The sequence below is a fragment of the Bos grunniens genome, chromosome 7, assembly GCF_055505025.1.
Source record: "Bos grunniens cultivar Pamir isolate PY7600 chromosome 7, Bosgru_T2T1.0, whole genome shotgun sequence".
Lineage (NCBI taxonomy): Eukaryota > Metazoa > Chordata > Mammalia > Artiodactyla > Bovidae > Bos > Bos grunniens.
The window spans coordinates 87,062,879-87,085,851 of NC_141171.1; the positions used below are offsets into that span (position 1 = coordinate 87,062,879).

General features: G+C 40.5%; 1 protein-coding gene across 42 annotated transcripts in view; it reads right to left on the reverse strand.

The window, feature by feature from the left end:
* The window catches only part of CCNH (cyclin H), a 420,860-nt gene that overhangs the window by 46,025 nt on the left and 351,862 nt on the right, over positions 1–22,973 (reverse strand). For 12 of the 42 annotated variants that reach the window (XM_086412928.1, XM_086412920.1, XM_086412932.1 and 9 more), the window contains 4 exons: positions 16,520–16,665; positions 14,522–14,644; positions 2,042–2,115; positions 858–1,068 (listed from right to left, as the gene is read on the reverse strand). In XM_086412928.1, coding sequence (XP_086269054.1) covers positions 858–1,068; positions 2,042–2,115; positions 14,522–14,644; positions 16,520–16,636 — 525 coding nt within the window. In that variant the 5' untranslated portion in view covers positions 16,637–16,665. The other 30 variants (XM_086412909.1, XM_086412916.1, XM_086412900.1 and 27 more) reach the window with 10 other exon arrangements.

Consider the following 22,973-nt stretch of genomic DNA (forward strand, 5'->3'; position numbering starts at 1 on the left):
AAAATCTGGGCCTTTGCCAAAGAGGTCTCTGAGCAGGATGCTCTTCTACCCCCCAGTCCCTACTCTTGCTTTGAATTTCACCTTGTTACACTTTCTCAGAACTGTCTCCTCTTCCTCTCAATCTGCCATCTGCTTCTAAAGCACCCTGAATTTCCCCTTCTGTTAACACTTAGCACATTGAATATGTGATACTGTCTTTCTCGTGAGACTATAAGGCCTATAAAGTTGAGGCTGTTCCTGTCTAGTTCTTGATTAATCCTTAAGCACAGTGTTTGGCATACAGAAAGTACCCAGATTTTGCCACTCAAGATGAATGAACCAATTTCTGACTTCTGTTTACTCAACTCACACTATTCAAGCCCTTCTTCAGGACGGAAACAACTTTAGTTGTTTTTGTTAGTGTTCTGACAAAACATTTTATTTACTGTTACTTTTGATGCTTATGTATTGATTTTAGTTCACAAGGTCCTAAAAATAGAAGTCACTTAGCAATCTTCTAGTTTAAAATTAAGCCTTCTGTATCCAAGACAGTATACTTGAGTTAGAAGAGTTAAGTCTTTAAAAGTGTTACTATAAAGACACAATGGTCTTCATTAGGGTCCCTGGGCTGGTATTTGCAAATCTACTAAATCAGAATCTCTGGGACTAGTCTGACAATTTCAGTTAATAAGCCCTCCAGGTGATTCTGAAGCACTAAAGCACACTGAAGTTTGAGAACTATTGCCCTAGGAGTCCAGGCCAAACTCATATTTTAGTTAAGCCCATTAGGATCATTATAAATTATAGCAAAATTTTGATTCTTTTAACAATAGCAAAGGAGTTCACTCTACCAATTTACTTTATATCAGCAAGATTACCTTTAAATCAATGAGAAAGCCCTCAAAGGGTCTATAAGGATTGTGGACAATAAGGTGGAAATTAAGTTGCTGTATAAGAAGCAGTTCATATTCCAGAATCTGTTCGAGTGCTTTCTCTTGTCCAAGAGGGCTCTCCCGCAGATTTCCAACAAACTGTGGACTAGATACATTGAATTCATCTACTTTGCAAGCCAAAAATGCACAAGTGAGCCTAGAGGAAAAAATAAGGGAGGAATATGTATAAAATAATGAAATATTTCTAAACGTATGTTCTAAAACTGCCTAATAGTCACAAGTGACTATACTAGACATCTTTGGAAATTGGTTAAAAAAAAGTTTCCTGTTTAATCTTTTTATTCATAAGGTGACTAAAGTTTTAGGTTGAACTGTGTAATAGTGTCATAGCATTCAATTATTAACTTAATGGCAGTTCAGCCTAAATATCTGGGAAAACAAAATAATAGGAGTAAGAGAACTCAGCATCATGAAAATCAAATGGAAGAGGGGGGAAAAGCACACACATAAGTACATATGGGCCTGGGAAGAAAGTTATATCAGAGAAACATTATGACAAGCCATCAGTGGAAGTCTCTAAGGGCATTTAAACAGAGGGTTATTACCTCAAGAACAAACCTATTAAACTCTCATGGCTGCTACATAAATTTTAGACTGAGAAAGATTACCACAAAAAACCAATATGGGACGTACCAGGGGCCTGACCAAGACTGGTAGAAACGGGAATAAAAAACAAAAAGTATACAGGAACAGTATGACTGACAGCAAGTTCTTTGCGACGTCTCATACTAACTTCATCTTTATTTTTAATGATAAGCACAGCGCTTAGCAGAGACCAGAAACAACAGATCTTTGTTCAAGTGAAATGAATATAGAACTATAGGACTTGTAAATTTGTAGAGAAAGAGGAGTTACCGTAAATGATTCTCAGAGAAACTGAGTGAAGAAAAGTTCCACTAACAGAAAGATATTAGGGTAGCTAATTTGAGAGAAATAGAATGTGAATTTGGACAAGTGCCAGTACAGATGTCATCAGAATTAGTGGGAGTGATCCTAAGTTCAGAACAGAATACAAGTATAAATTACCCTTTATTAGGAAGTCATTTTCACACACATACATGGTCACATAGTAAAAAAGTATTAAGTGAAAATCAATAAATTATACTTACATTATTATCCGGGGGTGGTATTCCATTACTGAATTATTAAGGTAAAAGCGCTTGAAATACATACAAGCTGTACCCTAAGATTAAAAATACACATATTATCAGAACCTACATACAAGTTGTTCTGTATTAAAAAAAAAAAAAAAAAGCTTATTTATGCAACATTCCTTAAAAAAGTCACTGGTAAAAAATACCAAAACTTATTTTTTCTTAACTCTAAATAAATTGCGATAAATTACTACAGAAGAACCACAGCCAAAAGACCTTCTGTTGTCCTTCCACACCTACTTTGGGTTAGCCTTCCTGTGGTCACTGACTTCAATTAAAAACCGTATGGTGGTTTTATACAACAGGCTCCCCATTCCAGTATTCATGGGCTTCCCTGGAGGCTCAGATGGTGAAGAATCCGCCTGCAATGCAGGAAACCCGGGTTTGATCCCTGGGTTGGGAAGATCCCCTGGAGGAGGGCATGGCGGGCTACAGTCCACAGAGTCACAGAGTTGGACACGACTGAGTGACTAAGTATACACATATACTTGTATAATTTATACAAATGATCAAAGCTTAACCAGTCAATCTTATAAAATATTGATAGAATAACACTGTTAGAGCAATGAGTCTTCTCTTTAAATCCACTCTAGATCTGTGATCTAACCATGATCACTGCTGCCAAACCAAACATCAGAAGCAGCAGCTACCATTTACTGACTGCATCCCATGTGCCACATTTTGTGCGAAGTACAAAACTATCACCTTATTTTAATTCTTATAACAATTTGGTGAAGGGTTGCTATCCCTACAGAGAAAGAAACTGAATATCAATGAGGTTAACTGACTTGCTCAAGGTCACACATCTAACAGGAACAGGGATGTTTTCAACCAAGGTCTGCCTGTACTTTTAACCCCTATTTCATTTGGCTAGAACCAATGAAATAAATATCTATTTTAGGATGGAAAAAATATATTTCTTTTTAAGTACTTCTGAAGTTTAGTTTGGTCACTTTACATGAAACAAACATCAAAACTATCAGTTATAAAAATAAGTTATATAAAGGCAAATTCCACAAAGAAGTTTATTCAAGGATTCAGTTTCTTCACCTGAAAAGATCACTTAAACCTACTGCCTCATGTTATAGCTTCCTTATCAGAAAAGGCTAGGACCGAATCTGGAGATGGAAAGGAAGCACGTGTAAAATTTTACATAAATCTGATCTCAGATAAAAGTCTGATTAAAAAAAGAAAATACTATGAATACTTTTGGACTATATTTTCAATATACTTCATTTATCAATTTTAAAAATGGAGATTATTTACTAGGAGCTTATTCTTTTGTGAGTCATAGATTATTCACTCAGTTTAACTTTAAAATGTATGATCTACTTTCACTTAAGGCTTTCATATTGATATTCACAACAAATCTGTGAGATAATATGGAAAAAATAATTTATATGCATCCTTTTTTAAATCTTGCAGCTTTTAAATTTATTTTCTATCAACAAGAATACACATATCCAGATGGGAAAACAAAATAGTACCCCAGTAGAATAAATGAAGTGGAGACACACAATCTACCTGTAAGAATTCAGATTAAGGATGGTAGAGATAGATGATCCAAGAACTCAGAAAAAGAAGAGGCATAGATTAAGACAAAAGAAATGTTTAACAAAGAATGAGGAAATATAAAGGACCAACAGAGATGACCAATACCTTAACTCAAATAAAAAATACATTCGAATTCTACCCAGCAAGGCTCTCATTCAAATTCAACAGAGAAATCAAAAGCTTTATAGATAATCAAAAGCTAAGAGAATTTAGCACCACCAAACCAGTTTTACAACAAATGCCAAAGGAACTTCTTAAGGTGGAAAAGAAACGGCCACAACTGGAAACAAGAAAACTACAAACGGGAAAGCTTTTATATACCAGCAAAGGCATATATACAGTAAAGGTAGGAAATCATCCACACACACAGTAGCAACTGTGAGGAGAGTACAAATGCAGGATATTGAAAATGCATTCGAAACTAAGAGACCTGAAACTTAAAACAATCTAGTGTACATTTACACACACACACACACTCACACACACACAGACTTCCATGGTGGCTCAGTGGTGAAGACTCCATCTGCCAATGCAGGAGACGCAGGTTCAATCTCTGGGTTGGGAAGATTCCTTAGGGAAGGAAATGGAAACTCATTCCAGTATTCTTGCCAGGGGAAATCTCTTGGGCAAAAGAGCCTGGCAGGCTATAGTCCATGGGGTCACAAGAGTAGGCCATGACTTAGAGACAAAAGCAACTATATATATATGTAAAATCCTCATGCTAACTGCGAACCAAAAATCTATGACATACACACACACAAAGGAATCCAAACAAATAACAATGAACAAAATGGCAATAAGAACATGCACATTGATAATTACCTTAAACGCAAATGGATTACATGCCCCAGCCAAAAGACATAGACTGACTGAAACAAGACCCATATATGTACTGTCTACAAGAGACCCCACTTCAGATCTAGGGACACAAACAAACTGAAACTGATGGAATGAAAAAACATTCCGTGAAAATGGCAATCAAAAGAAAGCTAGACTATTGGGGCTCATTCATATCAGACAAAACAGACTAAAGACTGTTGCAATAGATTAAAAAGGACACTACATGATGATCAAGGGATCAATGCACAGAGATACAACAACTGTAAATACATCTGCATCCTGCATCAGATCAGATCAGTCGCACAGTCATGTCCGACTCTTTGTGACCCCATGAATCGCAGCATGCCAGGCCTCCCTGTCCATCACCAACTCCCGGAGTTCACCCAGACCCACGTCCATCAAGTCAGTGATGCCATCCAGCCATCTCATCCTCTGTCGTCTCCTTCTCCTCTTGCCCCCAATCCCTCCCAGCATCAGAGTCTTTTCCAATGAGTCAACTCTTCGCATGAGGTGGCCAAAATACTGGAGTTTCAGCTTTAGCATCATTCTTCCAAAGAAATCCCAGGGCTGATCTCCTTCAGAATGGACTGGTTGGATCTCCTTACAGTCCAAGGGACGCTCAAGAGTCTTCTCCAACACCACAGTTCAAAAGCATCAATTCCTCGGCGCTCAGCCTGCTTCACAGTCCAACTCTCACATCCATACATGACCACAGGAAAAACCATAGCCTTGACTAGGCAAACCTTTGTTGGCAAAGTAATGTCTCTGCTTTTCAATATGCTATCTAGGTTGGTCATAACTTTCCTTCCAAGGAGTAAGCATCTTTTAATTTCATGGCTGCAGTCACCATCTGTAGTGATTTTGGAGCCCAGAAAAATAAAGCCTGACACTGTTTTCACTGTTTCCCCATCTATTTCCCATGAAGTGGTGGGACCGGATGCCATGATCTTCGTTTTCTGAATGTTGAGCTTTAAGCCAACTTTTTCACTCTCCACTTTTCACTTTCATCAAGAGGCTTTTGAGTTCCTCTTTACTTTCTGCCATAAGGGTGGTGTCATCTGCATATCTGAGGTTATTGATATTTCTCCCAGCAATCTTGATTCCAGTTTGTGTTTCTTCCAGTCCAGCGTTTCTCATGATGTACTCTGCATATAAGTTAAATAAACACGGTGACAATATACAGCCTTGACGGACTCCTTTTCCTATTTGGAACCAGTCTGTTGTTCCATGTCTAGTTCTAACTGTTGCTTCCTGACCTGCATACAAATTTCTCAAGAGGCAGATCAGGTGGTCTGGTATTCCCATCTCTTTCAGAATTTTCCACAGTTTATTGTGATGCACACAGTCAAAGGCTTTGGCATAGTCAATAAAGCAGAAATAGATGTCTTTCTGGAACTCTCTTGTTTTTTCTATGATCCAGCAGATGTTGGCAATTTGACCTCTGGTTCCTCTGCCTTTTCTAAAACCAGCTTGAACATCAGGAAGTTCACGGTTCACATATTGCTAAAGCCTGGCTTGGAGCATTTTGAGCATTACTTTACTAGCATGTGAGATGAGTGCAATTGTGCGGTAGTTTGAGCATTCTTCGGCATTGCCTTTCTTTGGGATTGGAATGAAAACTGACCTTTTCCAGTCCTGTGGCCACTGCTGAGTTTTCCAAATTTGCTGGCATATTGACTGCAGCACTTTCACAGCATCATCTTCCAGGATTTGGAATCGTTCAACTGGAATTCCATCACCTCCGCTAGCTTTGTTCGTAGTGATGCTTTCTAAGGCCCACTTGACTTCACATTCCAGGATGTCTGGCTCTAGGTCAGTGATCACACCCTCGTGATTATCTGGGTCGTGAAGATCTTTTTTGTACAGTTCTTCTGTGTATTCTTGCTATCTCTTCTTAATATGTTCTGCTTCTGTTAGGTCCATACCATTTCTGTCCTTTACCGAGCTCATCTTTGCATGAAATGTTCCTTTGGTATCTCTGATTTTCTTGAAGAGATCCCTAGTCTTTCCCATTCTGTTGTTTTCCTCTATTTCTTTGCACTGATCACTGAAGAAGGCTTTCTTATCTCTTCTTGCTATTCTTTGGAACTCTGCATTCAGATGTTTATATCTTTCCTTTTCTCCTTTGCTTTTCGCTTCTCTTCTTTTCACAGCTATTTGTAAGGCCTCCCCAGATAGCCATTTTGCTTTTTTGCATTTCTTTTCTATGGGAATGGTCTTGATCCCTGTCTCCTGTACAATGTCACGAACCTCATTCCATAGTTCATCAGGCACTCTGTCTATCAGATCTAGGCCCTTAAATCTATTTCTCACTTCCACTGTATAATCATAAGGGATTTGATTTGGGTCATACCTGAATGGTCTAGTGGTTTTCCCTACTTTCTTCCATTTAAGTCTGAATTTGGCAATAAGGAGTTCATGGTCTGAGCCACAGTCAGCTCCTGGTCTTGTTTTTGCTGACTGTATAGAGCTTCTCCATCTTTGGCTGCAAAGAATATAATCAATCTGATATCTGCATAGGAGCTCCTCAATATATAAGGCAAATGCTAACAGCGAAAAAAGGAGAAAAGGGCGGTAACACAATAATAGTGGGGGACTTAGACAACCTAGACAGCATATTCAAAAGCAGAGACATTACTTTGTCAACAAAGGTCCGTCTAGTCAAGGCTATGTTTTTTCCAATGGTCGTGTATGGATGTGAGAGGTGGACTATAAAGAAAGCTGAGTGCCAAAGAATTGATGCTTTTGAACTTAAGTGCTGGAGAAGACTCTTGAGAGTCCCTTGGACTGTGCAAGGAGATCCAACCAGTCCATTCTAAAGGAGATCAGTCCTGGGTGTTCACTAGAAGGACTGATGCTGAAGCTGAAACTCCCAATACTTTGGCCACCTGGTGTGAAGAGCTGACTCATATGAAAAGACCCTGATGCTGGGAAAGATTGAAGGCAGGAGGAGAAGGGGATGACAGAGGATGAGATGGTTGTATGACATCACCGACGCAATGGACATGAGTTTGGGTGAACTCTGGGAATTGGTAACGGACAGGGAGGCCTGGCGTGCTGCGGTTCATGAGGTCGCAAAGAGTTGGACATGACTGAGTAACTGAACTGAACTAAACACCCTACTTACATCAAGAGACAGATCATCCAGACAGAAAATCAATAAGGAAACTCAGGCTTTAAATGACACATTAAACCAGATGGGTTTAACTTAAATTTATTGAATATTTCATCTGAAAGCAGCAGAATAAACATTCAAGTGTACAGGGTACACTCAGACAGATCACATGTAACCCATAAAGCAAGCCTTGATAAATTAAAAAAAACTGTAATCACATCAAGCATCTTTTCCAACCACAATACTATGACATTAGAAATCAACCACAAGAAAAAAATTGTGAAAAACACAAACACTTGGAGGCTAAATAATATGCTACTAAACAACCAATGCATCGCTGAAGAAATCAAAGAGGAAATCAAATTCCTAGGAACAAATGAAAACCAAAGCAGGACAATCCAAATCTTTAGGATGCAGTAAAAGCAGTTATACAAGGGGAGTTTATAGAAATACAGTCTTACCTCAGGAAATAAGAAAAATCTCAAACAACCTAACCTTACTCTTAAAGCAACTAGAGAAAGAAGAGCAAATAAAACCCAAAGTTAGCAAAAAGAAAGAAATCACAAAGATCAGGGCAGAAATAAATGAAATTAGACACGAAGAAAATAATAAAAAAAACAAGCTAGTTCTTGGAAAAGATAAGCAAAATTGACAAACCTTTAGCCAAACCCGTCAAGAAAAACAGGGGAGGGCTCAAATCAATAATGAAAAAGGAGAAGTTACAATGGATACCACGGAAATACCAAGGATCACAAGAGACTTGTACAAGCAACTATGTGCCAATAAAACGAACAACCTAGAAGAAAAGGACAAATTCTTTGAAATGCAAATCTCCCAAAACTGAACTAGGAAGAAATGGAAAATATGGACAGACCAACTGTAAGCACTGAAATAGAAACTATGATTAAGAATCTCCCAAACAAAAGTCCAGGACTAGATGGCTTCATGGGTAAATGCAATGAAACCTTTAGAGCAGGGGTCCCCAACCTCTGGGAGCCAATGCCTGATGGTCTGAGGTGGAGCTGTTGTAGTAATAATAGAAATGAAGCACACACTAAATGCAATGTGCTTGAAATCACCCCTAAACCGTCCCCACCCCAGCCCTCCAGGTCCACTGAAAAACCGTCTTCCACAAAAACAGTCCCTGGTGCCAAAAAGGTTGGAGACTACTGATAAAGAGAATAGTTTAGAGACTAGTTAACACCCATCCTTCTGAAACCCTTCCAAAAACTGCAGAGGGAGAAACACTCCCAAACTCATTCTATGAAGCCACCATCACCCAGATGCCAAAACCAGACTGACACCACAAAATACCACTCATGAACATAGATGCAAAAATCCTCCACAAAATACTAGCAAACTGAATTGAACAATACATTAGAAACATCATTCACGAGGACTTCCTTGGTGGCTCAGTGGTAAAGAATCTACCTGCTATTGCAGGAGACACAGGCTCAATCCCTGGTCCGAGAAGACCCACATGCTGTGGAGCAACTAAACCCACGTGCCACAACTACTGAGCCTGCGCTGTAGAGTCCAGGATCCGTAACCACTGAGCCCACGTGCCCTAAGGCCTGTGCTCTGCAACATGGGATGCCACCCAATAAGGCCGTGCACTTGCAACTAGAGGAAAGCCTGTGCAGCAGTGGAGACCAAGCCCAGCCAAATGGTCATATGCTGTGATCAAAGGGCATTTTTCTTAGGCTACAAATATTTTTCAATATCTACAAATTAATTACACTGATATACCACATTAACAAAATGAAGAATAAAAACTATATGATCATCTCAATAGACACAGAAAAAACCTGACAAAATCCAACACTGATTTGATTAATACTCTCCAGAAAGTGCACAAAAAGAACCTACCTCAACACAGTAAAGGCCATATATGACAAACCCACAGCAACATCATGCTCAAGAGTGAAAAGCGGAAAGCATTTCCTCTATCATCAGAAACAAGACAAGGATGTCCACTCTCAACATTCTTACTCAACAGTTTTGGAAGTCCTAACCACAGCAATCAGAGAAGAAAAGGAAACAAAAGGAATCCAAATTAGAAAACAAAACAAAACAAACAAAACTGTTACTGCTGGCAGATGACATTATACTAAACATTGAAAATCCTAAAGATGTTACCATAAAACTACCAGAGCTTATCAGTGAATTCTATACATTTGCAGGATACAAAATTAATACACAGAAATCTCTTGCATTTCTATATACAAATGAAAGATCAGAAAGAAATATTAAGGAAACAATTCCATTTTTGACCACATCAAAAAGAATAAAATACCTATGAATAAACCCACCTGAGGAGGCAGAAATCCTGTACTCTAAAAACTGTAATACTCTGATGAAAGATATCAAAGATGACAAAAACAGATGGAAAGATTTACCATATTCCTGATTGAAAGAATCAACACTGTCAAAATAACTATGTTACCCAAGGTAATCTACAGATTCAATGCAATCCCTATCAAATTACCAATGGCAGTTTTTGTAAATCTAGAACTAAAAAAAATCTTAAAATTTGTATGGAAACACTGCTGCTGCTGCTGCTGCCAAGTCGCTTCAGTCGTGTCCAACTCTGTGCGACCCTATAGATGGCAACCCACCAGGCTCCCCTGTCCCTGGGATTCTCCAGGCAAGAACACTGGAGTGGGTTGCCATTGCCTTCTCCAATGCATGAAAGTGAAAAGTGAAAGTGAAGTCGCTCAGTCATGTCTGATTCTTAGCGACCCCATGGACTGCAGCCTACCAAGCTCCTCTGCCCATGGGATTTTCCAGGCAAAAGTACTGGAGTGGGGTGCCAAAGACCCCAAATAGCCATACCAATCTTGAGAAAGAAAAACAGAGCTGGAGGAATGAGGCTCCCTGACTTATGACTATACTATTAAGATACAGTAATTAATACAGTATGGTACTGGCAAACTATTAGAATCCGCCTGCAATGCAGGAGACCCCGATTTGATTCCTGGGTCAGGAAGATCCGTTGAAGAAGGGATAGGCATCCCACTGCAGTACTCTTGGGCTTCCCTCCTGGCTTAGCTGGTAAAGAATTCCACAATGTGGGAGACCTGGGTTCAATCCCTGGGTTGGGAAGATCCCCTGGAGAAGGGAAGGCTACCCACTCCAGTATCCTGGCCTGGAGAATTCCATGGACTGTACAGTACATGGAGTCACAAAGAGTCAAGACACAGCTGAGCAACTTTCACTGGCAAACCAACAGACACATAGATCAATGGAACAGGATAGAAAGCAGAGAAATAAACCCACGCACTCATGGTTATTCTCAACAAAGGAGGCAAGAATATATAATGAAAAAAAGACATTCTTCAATAAGTGCTGCTGGGGAAACTGAACAGCTACCTATACAAGAATGAAATTAGAACACTCACTAACACCACACACAAAAATAAACTCAAATGGATTAAAGACCTAACTGTGAGATCAGACATCATAAAACTCTTAGAGGAAAACAAAGGCACAATACTCTTTGACATAAATCACAACAGTATCTTTTTGGATCCACCTCCGAGGGTAATTAAATTAACAAATGAGATCTAATTAAACTTAAAAGGTTTTTGCACAGAAAAGGAAATTATAAACAAAACAAAAAGACAACCCTCAAAATGGGAGAAATGCAAACAAAGAACCAACAAGGGATTAATCTCTAAAATATACAAAGAGCTCATGTAGCTCAATATTAAAAAAAAAAAAAGAAACCCAATAAAAAAATGTGCAGAAGATATAATATAGACATTTCTCCTAAGAACATGTACCGATGGCCAAAAAGCACATGAAAAGATGCTCTGCATGGCTAATTACTAGAAAAATGCAAACCAAAAATACAATGAGGTATTAACACACATCAGAATGGCCATCATCAAAAATTTTACAAACAATCCATACTAGAGAGGGTATGGAGAAAAGGGAACCCTCCTACACTGCAGCTGAGAATGTAAAATGGTACAGACACAGTGGAGAACAGTATCACTTCAGTTCAGTCGCTCAGTCGTGTCCGACTCTTTGCAACCCCATGAATCGCAGCTTGCCAGGCCTCCCTGTCCATCACCAACTCCCGGAGTTCACTCAAACCCACATCCATTGAGTTGGTGATGCCATCCAGCCATCTCATCCTCTGTCGTCCCCTTCTCCTCCTGCCCCCAATCCCTCCCAGCATTAGAGTCTTTTCCAATGAGTCAACTCTTCGCATGAGGTGGCCAAAGTACTGGAGCTTCAGCTTTAGCCTCATTCCCTCCAAAGAACACCCAGGGCTGATCTCCTTCAGAATGGCCTGGTTGGATCTCCTTGCAGTCCAAGGGACTCTCAAGAGTCTTCTCCAACACCACAGTTCAAAAGCATCAATTCTTCGGCGCTCAGCCTTCACAGTCCAACTCTCACATCCATACATGACCACAGGGAAAACCATAGCCTTGACTAGGCGAACCTTTGTTGGCAAAGTAATGTCTCTGCTTTTCAATATGCTATCTAGGTTGGTCATGACTTTCCTTCCAAGGAGTAAGCGTCTTTTAATTTCATGGCTGCAATCACCATCTGCAGTGATTTTGGAGCCCAGAAAAATAGTCTGACACTGTTTCCACTGTTTCCCCATCTACTTGCCATGAAGTGATGGGACCAGATGCTATGATCTTCATTTTCTGAATGTTGAGCTTTAAGCCAACTTTTTCACTCTCCTCTTTCACTTTCATCAAGAAACTTTTGAGTTCCTCTTTACTTTCTGCCATAAGGGTGGTGTCATCTGCATATCTGAGTTATTGATATTTCTCCCAGCAATCTTGCTTTCAGCTTGTGCTTCTTCCAGTCCATCGTTTCTCATGATGTACTCTGCATATAAGTTAAATAAGCAGGGTGACAGTATACAGCCTTGACGGACTCCTTTTCCTATTTGGAACCAGTCTGTTGTTCCATGTCCAGTTCTAACTGTTGCTTCCTGACCTGCATACAGGTTTCTCAAGAGGCAGGTCAGGTGGTCTTGTACTCCCATCTCTTGAAGAATTTTCCACAGTTTATTGTGATCCACACAGTCAAAGGCTTTGGCATAGTCAATAAAGCAGAAATAGATGTTTCTCTGGAACTTCTTTGCTTTTCTGATGATCCAACAGATGTTGGCAATTTGATCTCTGGTTCCTCTGCCTTTTCTAAAACCAGCTTGAACATGTGGAAGTTCCCGGTTCACGTATTGCTGAAGCCTGGCTTGGAGAATTTTGAGCATTACTTTACTAGCATGTGAGTTGAGTGCAATTGTGTGGTAGTTTGAGAACGGTATGGACGGCTCTAAAAAACTAAAACCAGAGCTATCATATGATAAACAATCCCACTCCTGGGCATATATCTGGAGAAAACCATACTTCAAAGATACAAAGACCCCAATGCTCATTGCAGCACTATTTACAACAGTTAAGACATGGGAGCAATCCAAATGCCCATCAACAGAAGAATTTAAAAAGAATATGTGGTACACGTATACAATGGAATATTACTCAGCCATAGCCAGGTGGCCCAGTGGTAAAGAACCAGCCTGACAATGAAGGAGACATAAGAGACATAAGTGATATAAGAGACGTGGGTTCAATTCCTGGGTCAGGAAGAGCCCCTGGAGAAGAAAATGGCAACCCACTCCAGTATTCTTGCCTGGAAAATCCCATGGACACAGGAGCCTAGCGGGCAAAGTTCTCGCAGTCACAAAAGAGCTGCACATGACTTAGCAACTGAACAAAAAACAAATATTCCATTTGTAGCAACATGAATGGACCTAAAGATTAACATACTAAGTGAAGTCAGAGAAAGACAAATATCATACGATATCACTTCTATGCGGAATCTAAAAATTACACAAATGAACTTATTTACAGAACAGAAACGGACTCACAGACTTAGAAAACAAACTTTTGATTAACAGAGGGGAAAGATGGGGGATGAGGGATAAATTATGTTACGATTAAAGTACACACACTACTGTATGTAGATAAACAAGAACCTACTGTATAACACAGGAAACTCTAGTTAATACTCTGCGATAACCTATATGGGAAAAGAATGTGAAAAAGAATAGATATATGTATCATTGCTGCTGCTGCTTAGTCACTTCAGTTGTGTCTGATTCTGTGGGATCCCATAGACGGCAGCCCACCAGGCTCCCCCGTCCCTGGGATTCTGCAGGCAAGAACACTGGAGTGGGTTGCCATTTCCTTCTCCAACGCATAAAAGTGAAAAGTGAAAGTGAAGTTGCTCAGTCGTGTCCAACGCTTAGCGACCCCATGGACTGCAGCCTACCAGGCTCCTCCACCCGTGGATTTTCCAGGCAAGAGTACTGGAGTGGGGTGCCATTCCTTCTCCGAGATATACGTATATGTATAACTAAATCACTTTGCTGAAACATAACACTGTAATCAAATATACTCCAATTAAAAGAGAGGATAGAAAAAATTACAGAGACAGCATATACAAATGCATATAGCCAAAAAGTTTTAACTACCTATTTTTCCTCAACAACACCCTATCACAGTACAAACACACAGAAACACACAAGCACATACACAAACATCCGAAACAAAGGCATGAGAACCCAGAGGGAAAATAATTTTTTTCTTTCCCTATAAAATGAGAATGTCATGACATATCCAGCAGACCTCAAAATTCTTTTGACATGAAATGAGTTTTGAAACATTGTGTAAGATACAATGTAAGAATTCATAATTTAATGCATTCATTGAAAAATATGTGACAACAAATATTGATGCATAAATTATATACATAACTAAGGTGCATTTTTGAGTAAAGTGGATAGAGAATTGAGTTAAATATTTATAAGAGGATATAAGTTAGCTTATAAGATTAATCTTTATAAGCTCTTGTAAGTTAGCTACAGAAATTTATACCTCATTACCACTAAAGCTTACCACAACAGATCTTGGCATTGCTGGCTTAAACACCGAACAGAATTCCAATAATCTTTTCTCATAATACTTGCAGAGCGTTATTTCTTCATGAGGCTCAAGAAAGACGGGGTCATTTGGAAGAACCTTTAGATCAAAAGTTAGAACAAAAGTTTAATAAGTTAGATAATCTTAATATTTCTCTGTGCAGATTTAATTAAGTTTTTATCTCTAACCAAAGGGAAATGTACCTCATTTTCTCTTTACAGAATTGCTAATATTACACAAAAATAAGTTTTAAAAAATATTCAATAAACTAAAACTGTGCCACAATTGCATAACTTCTCAGAATGTCAGCTGAATATTTGCTCACTAAGGTATAAGCAATCATGAGGAGCGTGTGTATATGCTCACAAGTTTGATGTCACTTTTACAGATCAAAAGGAAGAAACCGTCAATGGTTGGAAAACTTTCAATAGCCCTTTCTCAGTCGGTTATTGAGTCACAGAGGTTGAAGTAAAAATCAAGTGTCTCAAGGATATTTCTGACCCTTAACATATTACCTCTTCTGCATCTCTATAAAATTTCTACGAAATACACTGTAGGGTTAATAAATACTACAATTTTACAACAAAAAAATCTATTTGGTGCCACTACTGGTTTAATTACAAGTGCCAAAAAAGGTATGTTGAGTCCTAACACCAGTACCTCACAATGTGAGAAAATAAGGTCTTTGCAGATACAATTAGTTAAGATGAGGTCCTACTGAAGTAGAAAAGGCTTCTAATCCAATATGACTGGTAGCTTTGTAAGAAGAACATATAAAGAGACAGAGACACAGGGAGAACACTCTGGAAAGAAGGAGCTAGAGGCTGGAGTTGGCTGCCACTAGCGGAAAAACACCTGGGGTTACCAGAAGCTGAAAAGGAAAGGGTCTAGAAGTTGTAGAGAGCACTACTCCACAAACACCTTGGTCTCACACTTCTAGCCTCCAGAACTCAAACAATAAATCTCTGCTGTGTTAAGTCACTTAGTGTATGGTATTGTGGCGGGCCTAGGAAACTAACACAGGTGGGGCTCATTTTATAGAGACAGCATGGCATTGCGATTTACAGAAGGACAGCTGAAACCAGATTCCATGGGTTCAAATCCTGGCTCTGCCACTTACTAGCTATAGCCTGAGAAGTTATTCAACCTCTCTGTACTTCAGTGTCCTCAGATGTAATGCAAGGATAATAACAGTATCTACCTCATGGGGTACTTGTGAGGATTATATGAGCTAACAGTTGCCAAATACTGAAAATTTAGCAAAGGAAGTACTACTCTGTACAGCACAAAAATAAAATGATATGAAGTAAACGAGAGTTACAGGTAAAAGTAAAACTGGAAGGGCGTGGCGGACAGACTATAGTCCAAACCTTCTGTAGTCAACTGGTTTGTGCTAACGGTGTCTCATCCCCCTTCTTCTGCCCTGCCCCATCCAATCAATCCAATCTTTCCCAGAAAGCTCTTTCTAGAACAGAATCTGACAAGATTAATTTCCCATTTAGAATCTTTCTAAGGTTTCCCATCTCTCCATCACAGAGTTCAAACTACTTACTTCCGCTTACAAGTTCCCTGCCTGTGTTCTCCAGCCTCTCAACACTCTGCTTCCGCCACACACGATCAAGAGCGTTCCAGAGACCAGCTCTGCGATTTCTGAACTCCGCCTCTGCACCTGTGGCTCTGTCCGCCGGGAAAGTCCTTTCCCCATCTCCACACCAGCCACTAAGAGAAACCTACCCCCGGTACATTAGCATCCTACAAAGTGTTTTCTTTGCCTTGTTACTGACTATACAGTCCGCCGCTCGACTGAGGGGATGGACGGCCTTGTCCGTCTCCTTACCCACTGTACCTGGCAAGGTGCTCGCTGTTGATTAGATGGATAAACGCACTCTGCGCCGAGGAGGCGGGAGGGAGGTGTGGGGTACGTCCTGGGGGAGGGGGGGGACAGGCAAGAGTTTACAGAGCCCGAGCCCTCACCTTCCCGTTCGCCACCGCTTTGCATTTGAATTTGCGGTTGGCATCGGCCCGCAACCGCGCCAGCTGCTCCTCGCTGGCGAAAGTCCAGTGCCTCTTCTGGCTACTGTTGTGGTACATCGGGAAATCGGAGGCGAGGCCCAGGGAGCCTGTAGAGAGAAGACCACGAACTGTACAAAACCTGACGTAAAGCACCTAAGCCACCTCCAGGATCCCACGGAAGCCAAGTCAGGACAACCCGGCGCGGGGGCGATGACGTCAACCTCACGTGGTAATTCCGTCCCCAGTCGCGTTTCCGGAGCGGATTAGGAGGAGAATGGCTCCTGGTGTCTCCAGCGCCTGCTACCCCAAGTGGGCGTGGCCCACAGAAGCCGCTCCTCCTTTCCTGGCTCTAGCTCCGCCCCTTCCCGACAAGATTTAAAGGAGAAGCGACGCGGAGGGCTGTTCAAAAGGGAATAGCAATACATTTAGGACTTGTGAAAGCTAACCTGAACAATTTAACGTGCTGCGATTCATGGGGTCGCATGGAGTTGGACACGACTGAGCGACTGAACTGAACGATTACATGGGGATGACATTGGGCAGATCAGATTGAACAGCCAAGATCGTAAAACAGAAGCATTCCTGGTTCTTTTAACGAAGTATGTCTGGAGCCGTACCAAATTCTCGGCCTCAGAGAGACTGGAACATGGTTGGAAAACTAGAAGCAGTGCGTGGGTATTGCTCTTTACTATTCTGACCCTAATGTGTCCCTGTCTTATTCTTCCTGCAGTAAATAACCTAGTTTCTCTAAAACAGAACATTACTAAAGGAAAAGAAGAAAGAGCATTTAAAAAATATCCTCAATATAAATTTAACTCCCCCCAAATTCAAACACTTTTTCTTTTATATTTTAGGACTACTGAAAATTAAGATGTAAAGACAGTATCAGTTCAGTTCAGTCGCTCAGTCGTGTCCAACTCTGCGACCCCATGAATCACAGCACGCCAGGCCTCCCTGTCCATCACCAGCTCCCGGAGTTCACTCAAACTCACATCCATCGGGTCGGTGATGCCATCCTGCCATCTCATCCTCTGTCATCCCCTTCTCCTCCTGCCCCCAATCCCTCCCAGCATCAGAGTCTTTTCCAATGAGTCAACTCTTCGCATGAGGTGGCCAAAGTACTGGAGTTTCAGCTTTAGCATCATTCCTTCCAAACAACACCCAGGACTGATCTTTAGAATGGACTGGTTGAATCTCCTTGCAGTCCAAGGGATTCTCAAGAGTCTTCTCCAACACCACAGTTCAAAAGCATCAATTCTTCGGCGCTCAGCCTTCTTCACAGTCCAACTCTCATATCCATACATGACTACTGGAAAAAAAATAGCCTCGACTAGACGGACCTTTGTTGGCAAAGTAATGTCTCTGCTTTTGAATATGCTATCTAGATTGGTCATAACTTTCCTTCCAAGGAGTAAGCGTCTTTTAATTTCATGGCCGCAGTCACCATCTGCAGTGATTTTGGAGCCCAGAAAAATAAAGTCTGACACTGTTTCCACTGTTTCCCCATCTATTTGCCATGAAGCACTGGGACCAGATGCCATGATCTTAGTTTTCTGAATATTGAGCTTTAAGCCAACTTTTTCACTCTCCTCTTTCACTTTCAAGAGGCTTTTTAGTTCCTCTTCACTTTCTGCCATAAGGGTGGTGTCATCTGCATATCTGAGGTTATTGATATTTCTCTCTGCAATCTTGATTCCAGCTTGTGCTTCTTCCAGCCCAGAGTTTCTCATGATGTACTCTGCATATAAGTTAAATAAGCAGGGTGACAATATACAGCCTTGATGTACTCCTTTTCCTATTTGGAACCAGTCTGTTGTTCCATGTCCAGTTCTAACTGTTGCTTCCTGACCTGCATATAGGTTTCTCAATATATTGAGGAGCAAATTCTAAAAATCCATATTCAATTCAAAATATCATATTAAATCACTGTACTGAAGGTTTGATACTAATTATTAGGTGGTGGTGATGATGGCAACGGGGACACAAAAATGGCTATTTCACAGTCCTATCTCAGGGTCCTTAGAGTATAGTAGAATGATTATGACATGGACAAATAAAGTCCCTTCTCAATGATAATAACCCTTGAGTAGGGTCCAGTAGGGAACTAGGTAATAAGATTTCTTATCCCTGAGTGCTGATACCTGGTACTAGTGTAGGTACTACTCTTTAGTGACTTGAAAACCAACGGAAGACCCATAGTTCATTCAGCCCCAACTAGGGACCATTCAGTCCAAAAGGCTTAGCATCTTTTCTGCTAACTAGAGGTATGTAATCAACATAAAGGTAATTCCTGTGGCTTTTAAAAAAAATCACTGTTAATTCTTCCCAAAACAAATTAACAAAGAGTTGGCCTGTTACAATCATGATTGGGAGTAATCTGTCACCACCTTATCCTTTTATTATACTAATTAATCACAAGTGAATAGAACTATTATATAAAGTATCATATGGTCATTTCCAACACAATTTTACAGCAATTTAATAAGATGGAATACTAGGCCACCTTGCCTGCTTCCTGAGAAATCAGTATGTAGGTCAAGAATCAACAGTTAGAACTAGACGTGGAACAACAGACTGGTTCTACATCAGGAAAGGAGTATGTCAAGGCTGTATACTGTCACCCTGCTAATTTAACTTCTATGCAGAGTACATCACGCAAAATGCCAGGCTAGATGAAGCACAAGGTAGAATCAAGATTGCCTGGAGAAATACCAATAACCTCAGATATGCAGATGACATCACCCTTATGGCAGAAAGCAAAGAAAATCTAAAGAGCCTCCTGATGAAAGTGAAAGAGGAGAGTGAAAAAGTTGGTTTAAAGCTCAACATTCAGAAAACTAAGATCGTGGCATCCAGTCCCATCATTTCATGTCAAACAGATGGGGAAACAGTGAGACACTTTATTTTGGGGGGGCTCCAACCCCACTCCAGTACTCTTGCCTGGAAAATCCCATGGACGGAGGACCCTGGTAGGCTGCAGTCCATGGGGTCGCTAAGAGTTGGATACGACTGAGCAACTTCACTTTCACTTTTCACTTTCTTTTTTTTAATTTTATTTTATTTTTAAACTTTAAAATATTGTATTAGTTTTGCCAAATATCGAAATGAATCCACCCCAGGTATACATGTGTTCCCCATTCTGAACCCCCCTCCCTCCTCCCTCCCCATACCATCCCTCTGGGTCATCCCAGTGCACCAGCCCCAAGCATCCAGTATGTGCATTGGAGAAGGAAATGGCAACCCACTCCAGTGTTCTTGCCTGGAGAATCCCAGGGACGGGGAAGCCTGGTGGGCTGCCGTCTATGGGGTCACACAGAGTCAGACATGACTGAAGTGACTTAGCAGCAGCAAAATCACTGCAGATGGTAACTGCAACCATGAAATTAAAAGACACTTGCTCCTTGGAAGAAAAGCTATGACCAACCTAGACAGCATATTAAAAAGCAGAGATATTACTTTGCCAACAAAAGTTCATCTAGTCAAAGCTATGGTTTCTCCTGTTGTCATGTATGGATGTGAGAGTTGGACTGCAAAGAAAGCTGAGCACTGAAGAATTAGTGCTTTTGAACTGTGGTGCTGGAGAAGACTCTTGTGAGTCCTTTTGACAGCAAGGAGATCAAACCAGTCAATCCTAAAGGAAATTAGTCCTGAATATTCACTGAAAGGGCTGATGCTGAAACTGAAATTCCAATACTTTGGCCACCTGATGTGAAGAACTGACTCATTGGAAAAGACCCTGATGCTGGGAAAGATTGAAGGTGGGAGGAGAAGGGGATGACAGAGGATGAGATGGTTGGATGGCGTCAGCGACTCAATGCACATGAGTTTGAGTAAGCTCTGGAATTTGGTGATGGACAGGAAGCCTGGCATGCTGCAGTCCATGGAACTGCAAAGAGTTGGACATGACTGAGCGGACTGAATAAGATGGAATGCTCTCATTTGTGATTCAGTAGACCTAATATTTCAAAGCTCACAATCCCAGTTTTACTACTTGCTATTGAATATTCTTTGAGAGTTACTTCAATCTATTTTACCCTGAGTTTCATCCTCTGAACAGTGAAGAAAATCAGTGTAGCTAACTCACAAGGTGGTTTTATGGGATTGAGTTAGTTACTGCATGTGAAGATTATAGCAGTGTGACTGGCTTCTACAATTATTCAATAAATGTTAGTTATTACTTAACTGACACATAGAATATAACATTTATGTACATTTTTATTTGTTTTTTATATTTAGCAAAGGCATGCTATAGGTAGAAGGGACGTGATTGGTCAAAGCAGGGTACAAAGTATGAGATGTATCCAGAGACCAGAAAAAGAACATAGCTTGGTTGGTTGGAGAATGAGCTAAATTAACTGAGATATGAATTAGTAAGAAGATTAGCAGAGGGTCTTGAATGTCAAGCTGAGTAATTTGTATGTAACACAGTCAAAAATTTTGAGTGGGAGCATAAAATGATCAGAGTTGCATAACTTTAATTTGGATATTATTTGTGATTGTTTTCATAATGAGGACTTTATAAAGCCCAAATTAAAGTTTATTAAAATAGAACAAGGGAGTAAATTCTAATATGAGGCCCAAATGTCTACTCATGAGTAGCTACATAAAATTTAAGAATATAGGAGTAAATTCCTCACCATGTTCCCAGATGGACATATAGTATATCATATATATGTGTCTGTGTATGTGTGTGTGTGTGTGTGTATATCATATGTATCATATAACATATGTTTCAGTTCAGTTCAGTTACTCAGTTGTGTCCAACTCTTTGCGACCCCATGAATCGCAGCACACCAGGCCTCCCTGTCCATCACCAGCTCCTGGAGTTCACTCAAACTCATGTCCATCGAGTCAGTGATGCCATCCGGCCATCTCATCCTCTGTCATCCCCCTTTCCTCCTGCCCCCAATCCCTCCCAGCATCAGAGTCTTTTCCAATGAGTCAACTCTTCTCATGAGGCGGCCGAAGTACTAGAGTTTCAGCTTTAGCATCATTCCTTCCAAAGAACATATGTTTACATTTATATTATACATTTTTCTGTGTAATTCTGGAGCAGGGCCTGGGAATTTTATAAAACTCTTAGGTTTTTCTGATAATTAGCATTAGGTTTGGAAATTTTTGCACATGTAAAGTTTATAGGATTTGGCAAAGGTCTTATAGGTTGGATGCAGTGGTGGGATGAAAGAGAAGCACCAACTCTAAAGTAGTGACTTTCAAATATGAACAAGCATAACAGTCATCTAGGAGCCTGTTAAAATGCAAACCAGAGATTTCCACTCAATGGGTCTGCAAGAGAATTCCAGGAATCTGGAAGGATTCTTAACAAGAGTTATACTGAGTTTGGCAATTTTCAAATTTTAACGTTCATCATACCCACTTGGAGAATTTTTAAAAACATAGATTGCTAGCCCCAGTCCTCCTCCCTCCCTCTCTACCCTGCCCCCTCTCCCTGTCTTGGGGAGCTGCAAGAATTAACACTGGGCTGGAAGAAACACAAGCTGGAATCAAGATTGCCGGGAGAAATATCAATAATCGCAGATATGCAGATGATACCACCCTTATGGCAGAAAGTGAAGAGGAACTAAAAAGCCTCTTGAAAGTGAAAGAGGAGAGTGAAAAAGTTGGCTTAAAGCACAACATTCAGAAAACAAAGATCATGGCATCTGGTCCCATCACTTCATGGCAAATAGATGGGGAAACAGTGGAAACGGTGTCAGACTTTATTTTTCTGGGCTCCAAAATCACTGCAGATGGTGACTGCAGCCATGAAATTAAAAGACGTTTACTCCTTGGAAGGAAAGTTATGACCAATCTAGATAGCATATTCAAAAGCAGAGACATTACTTTGCCAACAAAGGTCTGTCTAGTCAAGGCTATGGTTTTTCCAGTGGTCATGTATGGATGTGAGAGTTGGACTGTGAAGAAGGCTGAGCACTGAAGAATTGATGCTTTTGAACTGTGGTGTTGGAGAAGACTCTTGAGAATCCCTTGGACTGCAAGGAGATCCAACCAGTCCATTCTAAAGGAGATTAGTCCTGGGTGTTCATTGGAAGGACTGATGCTAAAGCTGAAACTCCAATACTTTGGCCACCTCATGCAAAGAGTTGACGCATTGGAAAAGACTCTGATGCTGGGAGGGATTGGGGGCAGGAGGAGAAGGGGATGACAGAGGATGAGATGGCTGGATCGCATCACTGACTCGATGGACATGAGTTTGAGTGAACTCCAGGAGCTGGTGATGGACAGGGAGGCCTGGTGTGCTTTGATTCATGGGGACACGACTGAGTAACTGATCTGATCTGATCTGAGAGAGTATAAATATCTCTATAGTTATTATTCTATTGTTATAAAATCTAGAATTTAGATGATAAAAATAATTGAAAGGCTAACTTGTTTTCCTACTGATGTTCAGTAT